The sequence below is a fragment of the Brugia malayi genome (genome assembly GCF_000002995.4).
Source record: "Brugia malayi strain FR3 genome assembly, contig: Bm_v4_Chr2_contig_001, whole genome shotgun sequence".
Lineage (NCBI taxonomy): Eukaryota > Metazoa > Nematoda > Chromadorea > Rhabditida > Onchocercidae > Brugia > Brugia malayi.
The window spans coordinates 1,388,947-1,403,641 of NW_025062476.1; the positions used below are offsets into that span (position 1 = coordinate 1,388,947).

The following is a 14,695-nucleotide window of genomic DNA, read 5'->3' on the forward strand; positions in this document are numbered from 1 at the left end:
CATATGTTGAGATAGAATTGGATATGATCAATTAAAATATGAGTAAGATGGTAAACAATAGTTAAGAATAAACATCGGAAGTAAACCAATATATTTCCAGTTGTCAGTTAATTGATGTCACCAAAATTTAAAACCTAAAATTTTTACAACATGCAAATAATTCATTCAATATTTTATTTACCATTCAATATACAATATTTTATTAAACAAAGTAGACAGGATCATTATATACTGCACAGATTAAATATTTCAATGACATTTAATTCCAGCTATTCATTAGTTTCCTTTATGCAAATGTCAACCAAACTTTTTTTTTTGAAATTTGCTCCATCCTTTCAAATATCAAATACCGCTTCAGCTTATGTTGAAATTTTTTTATAATAGTAGGAATAGTTATGGATGTATGTCAATAAGCAATATTTATCAAATTTCAAGTGATCCAATGAAGTTCTATCAGTGATATTATTAGTGGTATGTATTTTATTAAATGCATCAGAATCCCTTATTTTACGATGTCACTCAGTGTACACGTATTACTGAAATGGTAGAACACGCTACTGCAGCACTTCCATCGAGTTTCAAAAGAACATTTATAAACTTTATAAACCACAAATGGTGGAGAGGAAAGCAAGAATGAAAGGGAAAAAATATTAAAAACAATGAGGATTTGAAACTGTTTCACCTTTGATGTTTAACTTTTCATAACGATTAAAAACCTTTGATCTTTAAATCCAAGCAATCTGAAATAAAAAGCTTTCATTTCAGCATTTCTGTCATCTCACAAAATTGTGTTTCACCATGTTCTTCAATATATTTATGACACCCATCACTTGGTTCAATCTTCTACTATGCATCGCTTCTGATAATGAAACTTTCCATCTACCTAATTTCGACACTGCTAATGAAGTTATTACAAATAATACTTATTCTGACATCTCAGATACCTTTGAATTTCTCGATTACCTCAATTTTGAGCCAATGTTTAGCTCAGAATTTCCATCCGATCCTTCACAGTTCATTGATTTCGCTCAGTTGAGTGAAACTGAGGATATAAGCAGTGAAGAATCGAAATCTGAAACTAATCAGATCACAAATTCCCCTCATCTTGGCTTTTCCGATATCTATGATCCCTTTGGCCACACTAATTTGGAGTTATCACTTAGCTCAGATATGGACACATATAGGAGTTTCTGGAGAGATGCTAATGAAGAATTAAAAATGAGTAATGATAACCTGCGATATCCTTCCATTAGAGGTGAGAGTTTTGTTTTAGATACATTTAAAGATAAATAAACATCTTGTAATTTGAGTTATTTAGATGCTCAGAATGAAACTTCTTCCTCACTTAATCTCAACAGCGACGATATTATCACATATATGCACTTACCTGGCTCACAACAAAGTGCCATTTTTCACCAACTTGCTCTTTCCTCAGATGACACTTCCAGTCAAAGCGCAACTGGTGAACAGAGCAACATCGACAATAAGTACTCAGATTACTTGAATATCCTCGATTACAAGGAAAATGCCTATAAAGAATCAGAAACAGGTAATGACACATTGCATAACAACTTTTCGTTCTAATTGTTCTTTGCTTTCATTATTCGCATGAAATTGAAGAGGTGACATTCAAAGTATGACTTTGGCTTCAAAATATGAGAAGGTAAGTAAAGAACTACCTTTTACCTAAGTTATTCAAAATGCAATGTGATATTTTTTTATAGCGATGATATTTATATGATTTCTCACATTATTTAAGTGCCAAATGGTGTAATGGACTACTGATTGCAAAATGCTTTGACAAGAATTTTTCAGATAAAAAAAATTATACTTGTTATTACCCGGGATGTACTGTGACCACGAAAAATCACAAAGAATATCTAACACATCGGAAAACACACAGTCAGCCCTTCATCTATGAATGCAAAGTGTCCGGTTGTGGACGAATATTTGACCATGAATCATCATTTTACAATCACATACAGACGCATGAACCTCGTCCTCAGTGCGAGGATTGTGACAAAATCTTCACCAACAGGAATGCACTGCGAAAACACAAGAGACTCTGCCAAAAAAAATCTTTCAGTATGTAAATTTAACAGAATTTCAAATACATGTATCATCCTGAAATGGAATGCGTGTGAAATATGATACGAAACATTTGTGAGTGCTGAGTGACAACACAACGAAAAATTCACAATTACTGTTTTTGTTGTAACTATACTCAGAAATAATTAAACAATTTCTTGTGATCTAAATTATTTGAAATGGAATCTGGTAAGTTTATTTCATGGGAATGATATCTTTATGGTTTATCGCATAAGGAAATATCAATTCAGACGAACGAAGGTATGAATGCCTTTATCCTGGATGTGCTATGGTCACGAAAGCTCGCAAAGAATATGTAACACACAGGAAAACCCACGGTCAACCTTTCATCTATGAATGCAGAGTGCCTGGTTGTGGGCGGACATTCGACCATGAATCATCATTTTACAATCACATACAGACGCATGAACCTCTTTCTCAGTGCGAGGATTTCGGCAAATTCTTTAGTAGCATGAATGCACTATTTAGACATAAGAAACTCTGCCAGATAAAATCTCGTTAGTTTGAAAATTTAACAGCATTTTAGAAGTATATGACAGCTTAAAATAGAATGCATGTACAAGAAAAAATACACAGAAAATTTGGCTTCTAGGATGAAAATTATTTGATGTAAATTATTTGAAATGAGATGTGCTAAGGAGTGATATTTTTATAAATAATCAGATTACATAATTAGTTGCCAAACATTGTAACAGAATGGCAATTGCAAAAACAAATATTATAAGAGTTTTTTAGGTGGAAAAAGCTACGAATGTCTTTATCCCGGGTGTGCTGTGATCCCGAAAAGTCGTAACGAATATGTGACACATAGAAAAACACACAGTCAGCCCTTCATCTATGAATGCAGAGCGCCCGGTTGTGGGCGAACATTCGACCATAGATCATCATTTTGCAACCATAAACAAACGCATGAACCTCATCCTCAGTGTGGGCGCTGTGGCAAACTTTTCGTTAGCAGGAATGGACTGAATTATCATAAGAAGTGCTGCCCTACAAAATCTCGTTAGTTTGCAAATCTAGCAAAATTTTAAACACATATGTCAACCTGGAATAGAGTGCCTGTGAAATCCATTATGAAATATCTGACAGCGAGTGTTGATGCAATGGAAAAATCACAATTACACATTTTGTTGTAACTATACTCGAAAATGATTAAGCAACTTCTTGTGATCTAAATTATTTGAAATGAATGTGATAAGATTATTTCATGAGAGTGATATTTTTATGGTTTATCACACTAGTCAATTAGCTGCCAAAAACCATAATAAAATATCAATTGAAAAAACAAATATGTGAGATTTTCAGATGAACGATGCTATGAATGCCTTTATCCCGGATGTGCTATGGTCACGAAAAGTTACAAGGAATATATAGCACATAGGAAAACACACGGTCAACCCTTCATCTATGAATGCAGAGTGCCTGATTGTGGACGAATATTCGACCGTGATTCATCATTTTACAATCACATACAGACGCATGAACCTCGTCCTCAGTGCGAGCGCTGTGGCAAATTTTTCATTAGCAGGAATGGACTGAATTATCATAAGAAGCGCTGCCCTACAAAATCTCGTTAGTTTATAAATTTAGCAGAATTTTAATAGATATGTTAGCCTGAAATAGAATGCATGTAAAATGTGTTTCACATGCATTCTATTTCGCGAAGCACTTGTGACCACAGAGTCACAGTACAAAATTCATTTGACGCGCTCGTTAGATGTCGCATATTTTCTTTTATACCGCTTACTCGATGTGTAGTAGTTGCCCATGATCTAAGAACCAAATGCTTAAAAAGGTGTTGACAGTGGTGACAGTGATGCTTCAATATACATCAACGAACATTGAAAATATCAACAGAGAAACGAATGCTCCATTCGCTCTTCACCAAATTACTTTGTTTTTCTAATTCATGGAAAGTATGCAGAAAAACATATCATTTCATCCACAAAGCCAAGCTACGATGAACTGCTAATCATTTCTTTTGGCGTTACAAAACAAGTAAAAATTTTCATTTCAGAAAATGTGACAGAATTTGAACATTCTTTGCAAGCATAAGAAAAGGAGTGTAGCAATCGGACGTTTTCGAGACATCAGAATGCAGCTACCAATTTATAATTTCATTTTGTTATTGGATATTTAATATTTTATCGTCATTTATTATCTCATGAATATCATAAAAATGCATAAACATATAATTGACAATGAAATCTAAAATTTGAAGGCAAGCAATTAAATGCAACGCTCAATAAAGGATTTATCATGCAAAAAGGTAACAAAAAAAAAAAAAAAAATAATTGATAGAGTATTTTTTTAATAATAGTTTTTAACAAAAGTGGGTAACACGAGAAGATTTTAAGCAAAAAAAATGGTTTTATAAGAAAAAAAAGTAAGCTAGTTGCAATTTAGTCTAAATCTTGATGTGCAAAATAAATGGTAGATAGTGTAATGAAAGAACTTCCATCACATCACTGTTTCATCATAGCTTTTATTACTTGCAAAAGTTAACATTTGTAAACAGTTTAAAATTTATTTCGTTGTGTGCAAAACTTGTTGAACATTCATAAACATTAATTTAGCATTACGTATTTCAAAAAATTTGAAATGAAAAAAATTCAAATGAAAATAATGTTCAAATATATAAGAAATTGAAGTGATATAGTCTTCAGAGAATTTAATCATGATAGCTTAAAAATAATGCGTATTAAATGTCTTGATAGCTTCTTGAAATTTGTTTGGGAAGAATAGATTTAATGGAAGAAATAATTAACCTAATTACAAGTGTAAACAATTTTAAAATTTGCAGGTGAGATTTTAACTCTATCCAGAATGTCTCGCAATTAAATGAGGTAATCAAATTAAAATTATTGAAATATTGATTTAAAAATTTTTTATCACAAATCCAGCTATGAATTAAAAAAGTTTTGTAAGTCGCTATTACAGAATTGAATTTTAATATCAATTTTAGCTTTAGTACCTTGCAAAATAATTTGATGATATCATATTCAGCTAATTACAGTAGTTTTTATTAAAAATACAAAATTTAAAGTGTTGGAAAGTTTGCCATACTGAAATTTTAAAGAATTATAACATTAATTTGAACTTATTTGGGAACTTCCCTGGCGCCATGTCTTCGATAGATATTTTGGTGGCAAAATTCTTCCCCTAATAATACCATAAATTATTTGAAACATCAATTTAAAATGATAAATTAATATTGAGATGCGAAATTGAAATTTTTTAAAAACAAATCGTAGATCAACAAAATTCTGCGAGTCGCTAATACAGAATTGAATTTTTATATCAATTTTAGCTTTAGTACCTTGCAAACTCTTAATGTGAAAAAGAATTTCATATTTATGTAGAATAATGCATAAATATTAAAAAAAGTAAGGAAATGATTGGTAAATTTTTGAATCAAATAATCCAATAAAATATTAGTAGCAATATTGCCAATAGACAATACTCATGGAGGCAGTAAACAGGCTAATATATTTCCAGTTGTTAGTTAATTGATGTCACCAAAATTTAAAACCTAAAATTTTTACAATATGCAAATAATTCATTCAATATTTTATGTACCACTCAATATACAATATTGCATTAAACAAAGTAAACAGGATTATTGAATACTGCACAGATTAAATATTTCAATGACATTTAATTCCAGCTATTCACCAGTTTCTTTTATGCAAATGATACTCCATTTTATCAAACACACTATTAAAATTTGTCCCATTCTTTCAAACATCAAACACCGTTTCAGCTTATGTTGAAATTCTTTCTCATAATAGCAGGAACAGTATGTGAAATGTATCTCAAAAACCAATAATTATCAAATTTAAAGTGATGCGTCTATCCAATGAAATTCTATCAGTGATATTATTAGTGGTATGTATAACAAACCATTTTAAATGCATCAGAATACCATTTCTTGTGGTGTCACCCAGTGTACATGTATTACTGAAATGGTAGAACACGCTACTGCAGCGCTTCCATCGAGTTTCAAAAGAACATTTATAAGCTTTACAATGCGGATTTAAAACTGTTTCAGCTTTGGTGTTTAATTTTTCACAATGCAAATTAAAAGCTATTTGAACCTTTGGTCTTTAATTCCAAGCAATCTGAAATAAAAAGCATCCATTTGAGCATTTCTGTCATCTCACAAAATTGTGTTTCACCATGTTCTTCAATATATTTATGACAGCAATCATTTGGTTCAATCTTCTACTATGCATCACTTCTGATAATGAAACTTTCCATCTACCTAATTTCGACACTGCTGATGAAGTTATTACAAATAATACTTATTCTGGCATCTCAAATACTTTTGGATTTCTCGATTACCTTAATTTTGAGCCATCATTTAGCTCAGAATTTCCATCCGATCCTTCGCAGTTCATTGATTTCGCTCACTTGAGTGAAACTGAGGATATAAGCAGTGAAGAATCGAAATCTGAAACTAATCAGATCACAAATTCTCCTCATCCTGGCTTCTCCGATATCTATGGCCACACTAATTTTGAGTTATCACTTAGCTCAGATATGGACTCATACAGGAATGTGTGGAGAGATGCTAACGAAGAATTAAAAACGGGTGATGATAACGTGCGATATCCTTCCATTAGAAGTGAGACTTTTGTTTTAGATACATTTTAAAATAAATAAACTTCTTCTAATTTGAGTTATTTAGATGCTCAGAATGAAACTTCTTCCTCACTTAATCTCAACAGCGATGATATTATCACATATGTGCACTTACCTGGCTCACAACAAAATGCCGTTCCGATTTATTTTCACCAGCTTACTCTTTCCTCAGATGACACTTCCAGTCAAAGTGCAACTGCTGAACAGAGCAACATCGACAATAAGCACTCAGATAACTTGAATATCCTCAATTATAGGGAAAATGCCTATAAAGGATTAGAAACAGGTAATGACAAATTGCATAACAAAGTTCCGTTCTAATAATTCCTTACTTCATTAATAACGTGATATTGAAGAAAGAAGTAATAACGAATCGAAAATAATTTCATCACAGCAGAAAATTCACAATTACCTGCTAAGTGAGACCTTTTTAGGGAAGATATTAAAAGTGATTTTTGCTACAAATATGTGCGAAGATAAATAAACAACTACTAATTATCTAAGCCATTTAAAATGCTATGTGATATTATTTTATTTTTATGATTTCTTACATTACTTAAGTACTGAATAGTGTAATAAACTACTGATTGCAAAAGTAAATGTTTGACAAAAATTTTCCAGATAAGAATGATTATACTTGTCGTTACCCGGGATGTACAGTGATCACGAAAGCTCGCAAAGAATATCTAACACACAGGAAAACCCACGGTCAACCCTTCATCTATGAATGCAGAGTGCCCGGTTGTGGGCGAACATTCGACCATAGATCATCATTTTATACCCACATAGAAACGCATGAACTTCGTCCTCAGTGCGAGGATTGTGGCAAATTCGTCGTCAACAGGAATGCACTGCGAAAACACAAGAGACTCTGCCAAAAAAAATCTTTCAGTATGTAAATTTAACAGAATTTCAAATACATGTATCATCCTGAAATGGAATGCGTGTGAAATATGATACGAAACATTTGTGAGTGCTGAGTGACAACACAACGAAAAATTCACAATTACTGTTTTTGTTGTAACTATACTCAGAAATAATTAAACAATTTCTTGTGATCTAAATTATTTGAAATGGAATCTGGTAAGTAAGTTATTTCATGGGAATGATATCTTTATGGTTTATCGCATAAGGAAATATCAATTCAGACGAACGAAGGTATGAATGCCTTTATCCTGGATGTGCTATGGTCACGAAAGCTCGCAAAGAATATGTAACACACAGGAAAACCCACGGTCAACCTTTCATCTATGAATGCAGAGTGCCTGGTTGTGGGCGGACATTCGACCGTGAATCAACATTTTACAATCACATACAGACGCATGAACCTCTTTCTCAGTGCGAGGATAGCAGCAAATTCTTCAGTAGCATGAATGCACTATTTAGACATAGGAAACTCTGCCAAATAAAATCTCGTTAGTTTGAAAATTTAACAGCATTTTAGAAGTATATGACAGCTTAAAATAGAATGCATGTACAAGAAAAAATACACAGAAAATTTGGCTTCTAGGATGTAAATTATTTGAAATGAGATGTGCTAAGAAGTGATGTTTTTATAAATAATCAGATTACAGAATTGGCTGTCAAACATTGTATGAAAAAAAATGGCGACTGCAGAAACAAATAATATAAGAGTTTTTTAGGCGGAAAAAACTACGAATGTCTCAACCCCGGATGTGCTATGGTAACGAAAAGTCGCAAAGAATTTATAACACATAAAAAAACACACGGTTTGCCCTACATTTATGAGTGCAGAGCGCCCGGTTGTGGACGAATATTTGACCATGATTCATCATTTTACAATCACATACAGACGCATGAACCTCGTCCTCAGTGCGAGCGCTGTGGCAAATTTTTCATTAGCAGGAATGGACTGAATTATCATAAGAAGCGCTGCTCTACAAAATCTCGTTAGTTTATAAATTTAGCAGAATTTTAATAGATATGTCAGCCTGAAATAGAATGCATGTAAAATTTGTTGCGAAGCATTTGTGACCGCAGAGTGACCTAAGAACCAACTGCTTAAAGAGGTGTTGACAGTGGTGACAGTGACGTTTCAATATACATCAACAAACACTGAAAATATTAGCAATGTAATGAATATTCCATCCACTCTTGGCCAAATTGGCTTTGTTTTTCTAATTCGTGGAAAGTATGCAGAAAAACATATCATTTCATCTATAAAGCCAAGCTGCCATGAACTGCTAATCATTTCTTTTGGCGTAACAAAACAAGTAAAAATTTTCATTCCAGAAAATGAGATACAATTTGGGCATTCTTCGCAAACATAAGAAAAGGAGCGCAGCAAACAGACGTTTTCGAAGTATCAGAATGCAGCTAATAATTTATAATTTAATTTTGTTACTGGATTATTTAATATTTTATCGTTATTTATTATCCCATGAATATCATAGAAATGCATAAATTATAATTGACAATGAAACCTAAAATTTGAGGGCAAGCAATTAATGTTGTGGAAGGTTTTGATTTGCTTAATTAATAATATTGGAAGAGGTGTTTGATCGCAGGAGATTGTCTTGGATGTAAATGTAAATGCGTGAGGTAACAGAAATATAAACCAATTTCTTTATTAGCAGAAGTAATAGGACAAAACGTTGATAGAGAACAATTGAAATTGGAATCATCGGTCCTTGGCTATGAATTACACATATCCCCAATCTTTTAACAAGAGTGAACCTTATGTAACAATTATCTTATATTATATATGTTAAAATGTAGGAATGGTTTATAATTAGACATTTTTGTACAAAGTATGATAGTAAGTAACTTTAACAATAGGTTTAAAAATGGATATCACGATGAATTGAATAGTTATTACAAAAGAAAGTACAATGGTTTGTCTAGACATTATGATAATTGGCTACTATGAGTTACAATAGACATTACATGATAGATACTCATAGCATATGAATTGATATGAGATCAAAAGTCAATTAAACCAGTACAATGAATTGTAAAAGATATCAATGGATTGCTATATTAAGCATTGTTAACATTTATTTAGTGCTTCGCGAAATTAAAATCCGCGACAATTAAATGCAACGCTCAGTAAAGGATTTATCATGCAAAAAGGTAATAAAAAACATACTAGAAGTATTATTTTAATAATAATTTGTGGCAAAATTGGGCAACACGAGATGATTTTAAGCAAAGAAATAGTTTTATAAGAAAAAAAAGTAAGCTAGTTGCAATTTAGTCTAAGTCTTAATGTGCAAAATAAATGGTAGATGATGAAAGAACTTCTATTACATCATTGTTTTTATTATTTACAAAAGTTAACATTTGTAAATAATTTAAAATTTATTTCGTTATATGCAAAATTTGTTGAAATTTGTATTTTAAAAAACTTCAAATAAAAAAAAAAAATCAAATGAAAATAATGCTTAATTTACAATAAATAGTTAAAATTGTTAGCTAAATACATAAGAAGTTGAAGTGATATAATCTTTAGAGAAATTAATTATGATAGCATAAAAATAATGTATAATAAATATCTTGATAGCTTTTATGTGTTATAAGAAATCAGAAATGAATTTTATTAACAGCTATATCACATTAATGCATACAGGTAGACCAATCTGACAAAACCAAATTTATTTTTTTAATTTTGTTAAATGCAATATTTCTAAATTTGAAAGTCACCATTTCAATATTTTCAAATAAATTATATTCAAACAATTGGCAATAATATTATGGAAAGAACTATGACGAAAAATGAAGGGTCATATCGACAGAAGCTATAACACCAGGGAAAATATCAAATAAGTTAAATTTATTTTATCATTATATAAAATTTCAATTTTGTCAACTTTATAACATTTTGAAATTCACATTTTAATGAATTCTATGCTGAAATAATTTGAATATGATGTCATCAAAATATTTTGCAAGGTACTAAAGCTAAAATTATAAATGAAATATACTATCTAAAAGTAATGCAAGCATGAAAACAGTCCGGAATATTTTTAAGAAGTTCTTGACTAAATATACGGGTTAAAGTGGTTATTTTAACTAATTACAATATTATTTTTAATAATCATAAAATTGTTTTGAATCATTTAAAAATTATGACTGATTTGCTTTTGTGACAAATGTTGAAATTTACCTTTCCAATTATTATTGATTTCACAAATAAACTTAAACAAAATTTGACACATTTTACCTTTATTCATTATAAGACTGCATGAAGTGAACAGTTCAAAGCAACCATTTCTTTATTACTATTTTAAAGAATAAATTACAATTGTTAAATTGCAAAAAAATTTATACGGGAAAATAATTTTCCATTAAATGCCATATAAAATAGATTTAAAATTTTATCAACCTGATTCATTTGGTTCTGTAATACTGTTGCGTGAGTTTAAAAGAAAGAAGAAATTAATCCAGTCTGAAAAAACTCGCATTTAATTGCTTGCCTTCAAATTTCGCTGTTAGTTATACATTTATGCATTCCTATGGTATTCATGGAATAATGAATAATGATAAAATATTAAATAATCCAATAACAAAATGAATTTATAAATTGGTAACTGCATTCTGATGCTTCGAAAACATCTGATTGCTGCGCTCCTTTTCTTATGTTTGCGAAGAATGCCCAAATTGTGTCACATTTTCTGGAACGAAAATTTTTACTTGTTTTGTAACGCCAAAAGAAATGATTAGCAGTTCATCGCAGCTTGGCTTTATAGATGAAATGATATGTTTTTCTGCATACTTTCCATGAATTAGAAAAACAAAGTAATTTGTCAAGAGTGGATGGAATATTCATTACTTTGCTAATATTTTCAATGTTTGTTGGTGTATATTGAAACGTCACTGTCACCACTGTCAAAACCTTTTTTAAGAAGTTGATTCTTAGGTCATGAAAAGTTGCTACATTGAGAAAACGATATGAAAATACACAGTATCTAATGAGCGCATTAAACAAATTTTGTATTGTGACTCTGTGGCCACAAATGCTTCGCAACAAATTTTACATGCAGTCTATTTCAGGCTGATATATCTATTAAAATTCTGCTAAATTTATAAACTAACGAGATTTTTTTTGGCAGATCTTTTTGTGTTTTTGCAGTCCATTCCTGTTGGTGAAGAATTTGTCACATCCCTTGCATTGAGGACGAGATTCATGCGTTTGCTTATGGTAGCGAAATGATGAACCATGGTCGAATATTTGCCCACAACTGGGCGCTTTGCATTCATAGATGAAGGGCTGACCGTGTGCTTTCCTATGTGTTATATATTCCTTGCGACTTGTCGCAATCACAGCACACCCGGGATAGAGGCATTCGTAGCTTTTTCCACCTAAAATGAAATGATATGTTTTTCTGCATACTTTCCGTGAATTAGAAAAACAAAGTAATTTGTCAAGAGTGGATGGAATATTCATTACTTTGCTAATATTTTCAATGTTTGTTGATGTATATTGAAACGTCACTGTCACCACTGTCAACACCTCTTTAAGCAGTTGGTTCTTAGGTCACTCTGCGGTCACAAATGCTTCGCAACAAATTTTACATGCATTCTATTTCCGGCTGACATATCTATTAAAATTCTGCTAAATTTATAAACTAACGAGATTTTGTTTGGCAGATCTTTTTGTGGTTTTGCAGTCCATTCCTGTTGGTGAAGAATTTGTCACAACCCTCGCACTGAGGATGAGGTTCATGCATCTGTATGTGATTGTAAAATGATGATTTATGGTCGAATATTCGCCCACAACCGGGCGCTCTGCATTCATAGACGAAGGGTTGACCGTGTGTTTTTCTATGTGTCACATAATCGTTGCGACTTGTCGCAATCACAGCACACCCGGGATAGAGGCATTCGTAGCTTTTTCCACCTAAAAAACTCTTATAATATTTATTTTTGCAATTGCCATTCTGTTACAATGTTTGGCAACTAATTATGTAATCTGATTATTTATAAAAATATCACTCCTTAGCACATCTCATTTCAAATAATTTACATCACTAGAAGCTATGTTTTCTAAAAATTTTCTGTGCATTTTTTCTTGTACATGCATTCTATTTTAAGCTGTTATATACTTCTAAAATTCTGTTAAATTTTCAAACTAACGAGATTTTATTTGGCTGAGTTTCCTATGTTTAAATAGTACATTCATGCTACTGAAGAATTTGCCGCAACACTCGCACTGAGGATTAGATTCATGCGTTTGCTTGTGACTGTGAAATGTTGAATCATGGTTGAATGTTCGCCCACAACCGGCCACTCTGCATTCATAGATGAAGGGCTGACCGTGTGTTTTCCTATGTGTTACATATTCTTTATAACTTTTCGTGACCATAGCACATTCGGGATAAAGGCATTCATAGCATCGTTCGTCTGAATTGATATTTTATTATGGTTTTTGGCAGCTAATTGACTAGTGTGATAAACCAGAAAATATCACTCCCATGAAATAATCTTATCACATTCCATGAGTTTAGATTACAAGAAGTTGCTTAACTGTATAGTTTTTGAGTATAGTTACAACAAAAAGTGTAATTGTGAATTTTTCAATTTTTCATTGCATCAACACTCGCTGTCACAGATATTTCATAATGGATTTCACAGACACTCTATTCCAGGTTGACATATGTGTTTAAAATTTTGCTAGATTTGCAAACTAACGAGATCTTGTAGGGCAGCGCTTCTTATGATAACTCAGTACATTCTTGCTGACAAAGACTTTGCCACAGCACTCGCACTGAGGATGAGGTTCATGCGTTTGTCTGTGGCTGTAAAATGTTGATCTATGGTCAAATGTTCGTCCACAACCGGGCACTTTGCATTCATAGATGAAGGGTTGACCGTGTGTTTTCTTATGTGTTGCATGTTCGTTGAAATTTTTCGTGGTCACTATACATCCCGGGTAATAACAAGTATAATTTTTCTTATCTGAAAAATTCTTGTCAAAGCATTTTGCAATCAGTAGTCCATTACACCATTTGGTACTTAAATAATGTTGGAATCATAAAAATGTCATTGTCATAAAAATATCACATTGCATTTTGAATAACTTAGGTAAAAGGTAGTTCTTTACTTACTTTCTCATATTTTGAAGCCAAAGTCATACTTTGAATGTCGCCTCTTCAATTTCATGCGAATAATGAAAGCAAAGAACTATTAGAACGAAAAGTTGTTATACAATGTGTCATTTACCTGTTTCTGATTCTTGTTCAGCATTTCCATGTTGACCAGATGTGTCGCCTGAGGGAAGAGTAAGTTGATGAAAATGGGTTGGAACGGCACTTTGTTGTGGACCAGGTAAGTGCATATATGTGATAATATCGTCGCTGTTGAGATTAAGTGAGGAAGAAGTTTCATTCTGAGCATCTAAATAACTCAAATTACAAGAAGTTTATTTATCTTTTCATATATCTAAAGCAAAAGTCTCACCTATAATGGAAGGATATCGCACGTTATCATCACTCGTTTTTAATTCTTCATTAGCATCTCTCCACAGATTCCTGTATGAGTCCATATCTGATAACTCCAAATTAGTGTGGCCATAGATATCGGAGAAGCCAGGATGAGGAGAATTTGTGATCTGATTAGTTTCAGATCCCGATTCTTCACTTCTTATATTCTCAGTTTCACTCAACTGAGCGAAATCAATGAACTGCGAAGGATCCAACGGAAATTCTGAGCTAAACAATGGCTCAAAATTGTTGTAATCGAAGATATCAAGGCTATCTGAGATGCCAGAAAAAGGGTCGATATTAGGTAGATTGGAAGTTTCATTATCAGAAGCGATGCATAGTAGAAGATTGAACCAAGTGATGGGTGTCATAAATTTATTGAAGAACATGGTGAAACACAATTTTGTGAGATGACAGAAATGCTCAAATGGAAGCTTTTTATTTCAGATTGCTTGGAATTAAAGACCAAAGGTGAAACAGTTGTTTTAATATTTTTTCCC

General features: G+C 32.1%; 3 protein-coding genes across 3 annotated transcripts; 2 read left to right on the plus strand and 1 right to left on the minus strand.

Moving 5' to 3' along the window:
- Positions 1 to 978: 978 nt before the first annotated feature.
- On the plus strand, positions 979 to 3,686 carry Bm17466 (Uncharacterized protein; the record flags this gene model as incomplete). Its single annotated transcript, XM_043078073.1, has 6 exons — positions 979 to 1,255; positions 1,319 to 1,549; positions 1,816 to 2,085; positions 2,340 to 2,606; positions 2,845 to 3,111; positions 3,415 to 3,686. 6 exons carry the CDS (start codon positions 979 to 981, stop codon positions 3,684 to 3,686), a joined length of 1,584 nt encoding a protein of 527 aa, XP_042934007.1.
- A 2,602-nt stretch (positions 3,687 to 6,288) lies between these two features.
- Bm17467 (Uncharacterized protein) lies at positions 6,289 to 8,668 on the plus strand (the record flags this gene model as incomplete). Its single annotated transcript, XM_001896018.1, has 5 exons — positions 6,289 to 6,736; positions 6,800 to 7,039; positions 7,375 to 7,644; positions 7,902 to 8,168; positions 8,397 to 8,668. The coding sequence occupies 5 exons, from the start codon at positions 6,289 to 6,291 to the stop codon at positions 8,666 to 8,668; spliced, it is 1,497 nt and encodes a 498-aa protein (XP_001896053.1).
- Positions 8,669 to 11,803: 3,135 nt separating this feature from the next.
- Positions 11,804 to 14,584, minus strand: Bm17468 (Uncharacterized protein; the record flags this gene model as incomplete). Its single annotated transcript, XM_001897241.2, has 6 exons — positions 11,804 to 12,075; positions 12,347 to 12,613; positions 12,850 to 13,116; positions 13,405 to 13,671; positions 13,936 to 14,109; positions 14,173 to 14,584. The coding sequence occupies 6 exons, from the start codon at positions 14,582 to 14,584 to the stop codon at positions 11,804 to 11,806; spliced, it is 1,659 nt and encodes a 552-aa protein (XP_001897276.1).
- Positions 14,585 to 14,695: the final 111 nt, after the last annotated feature.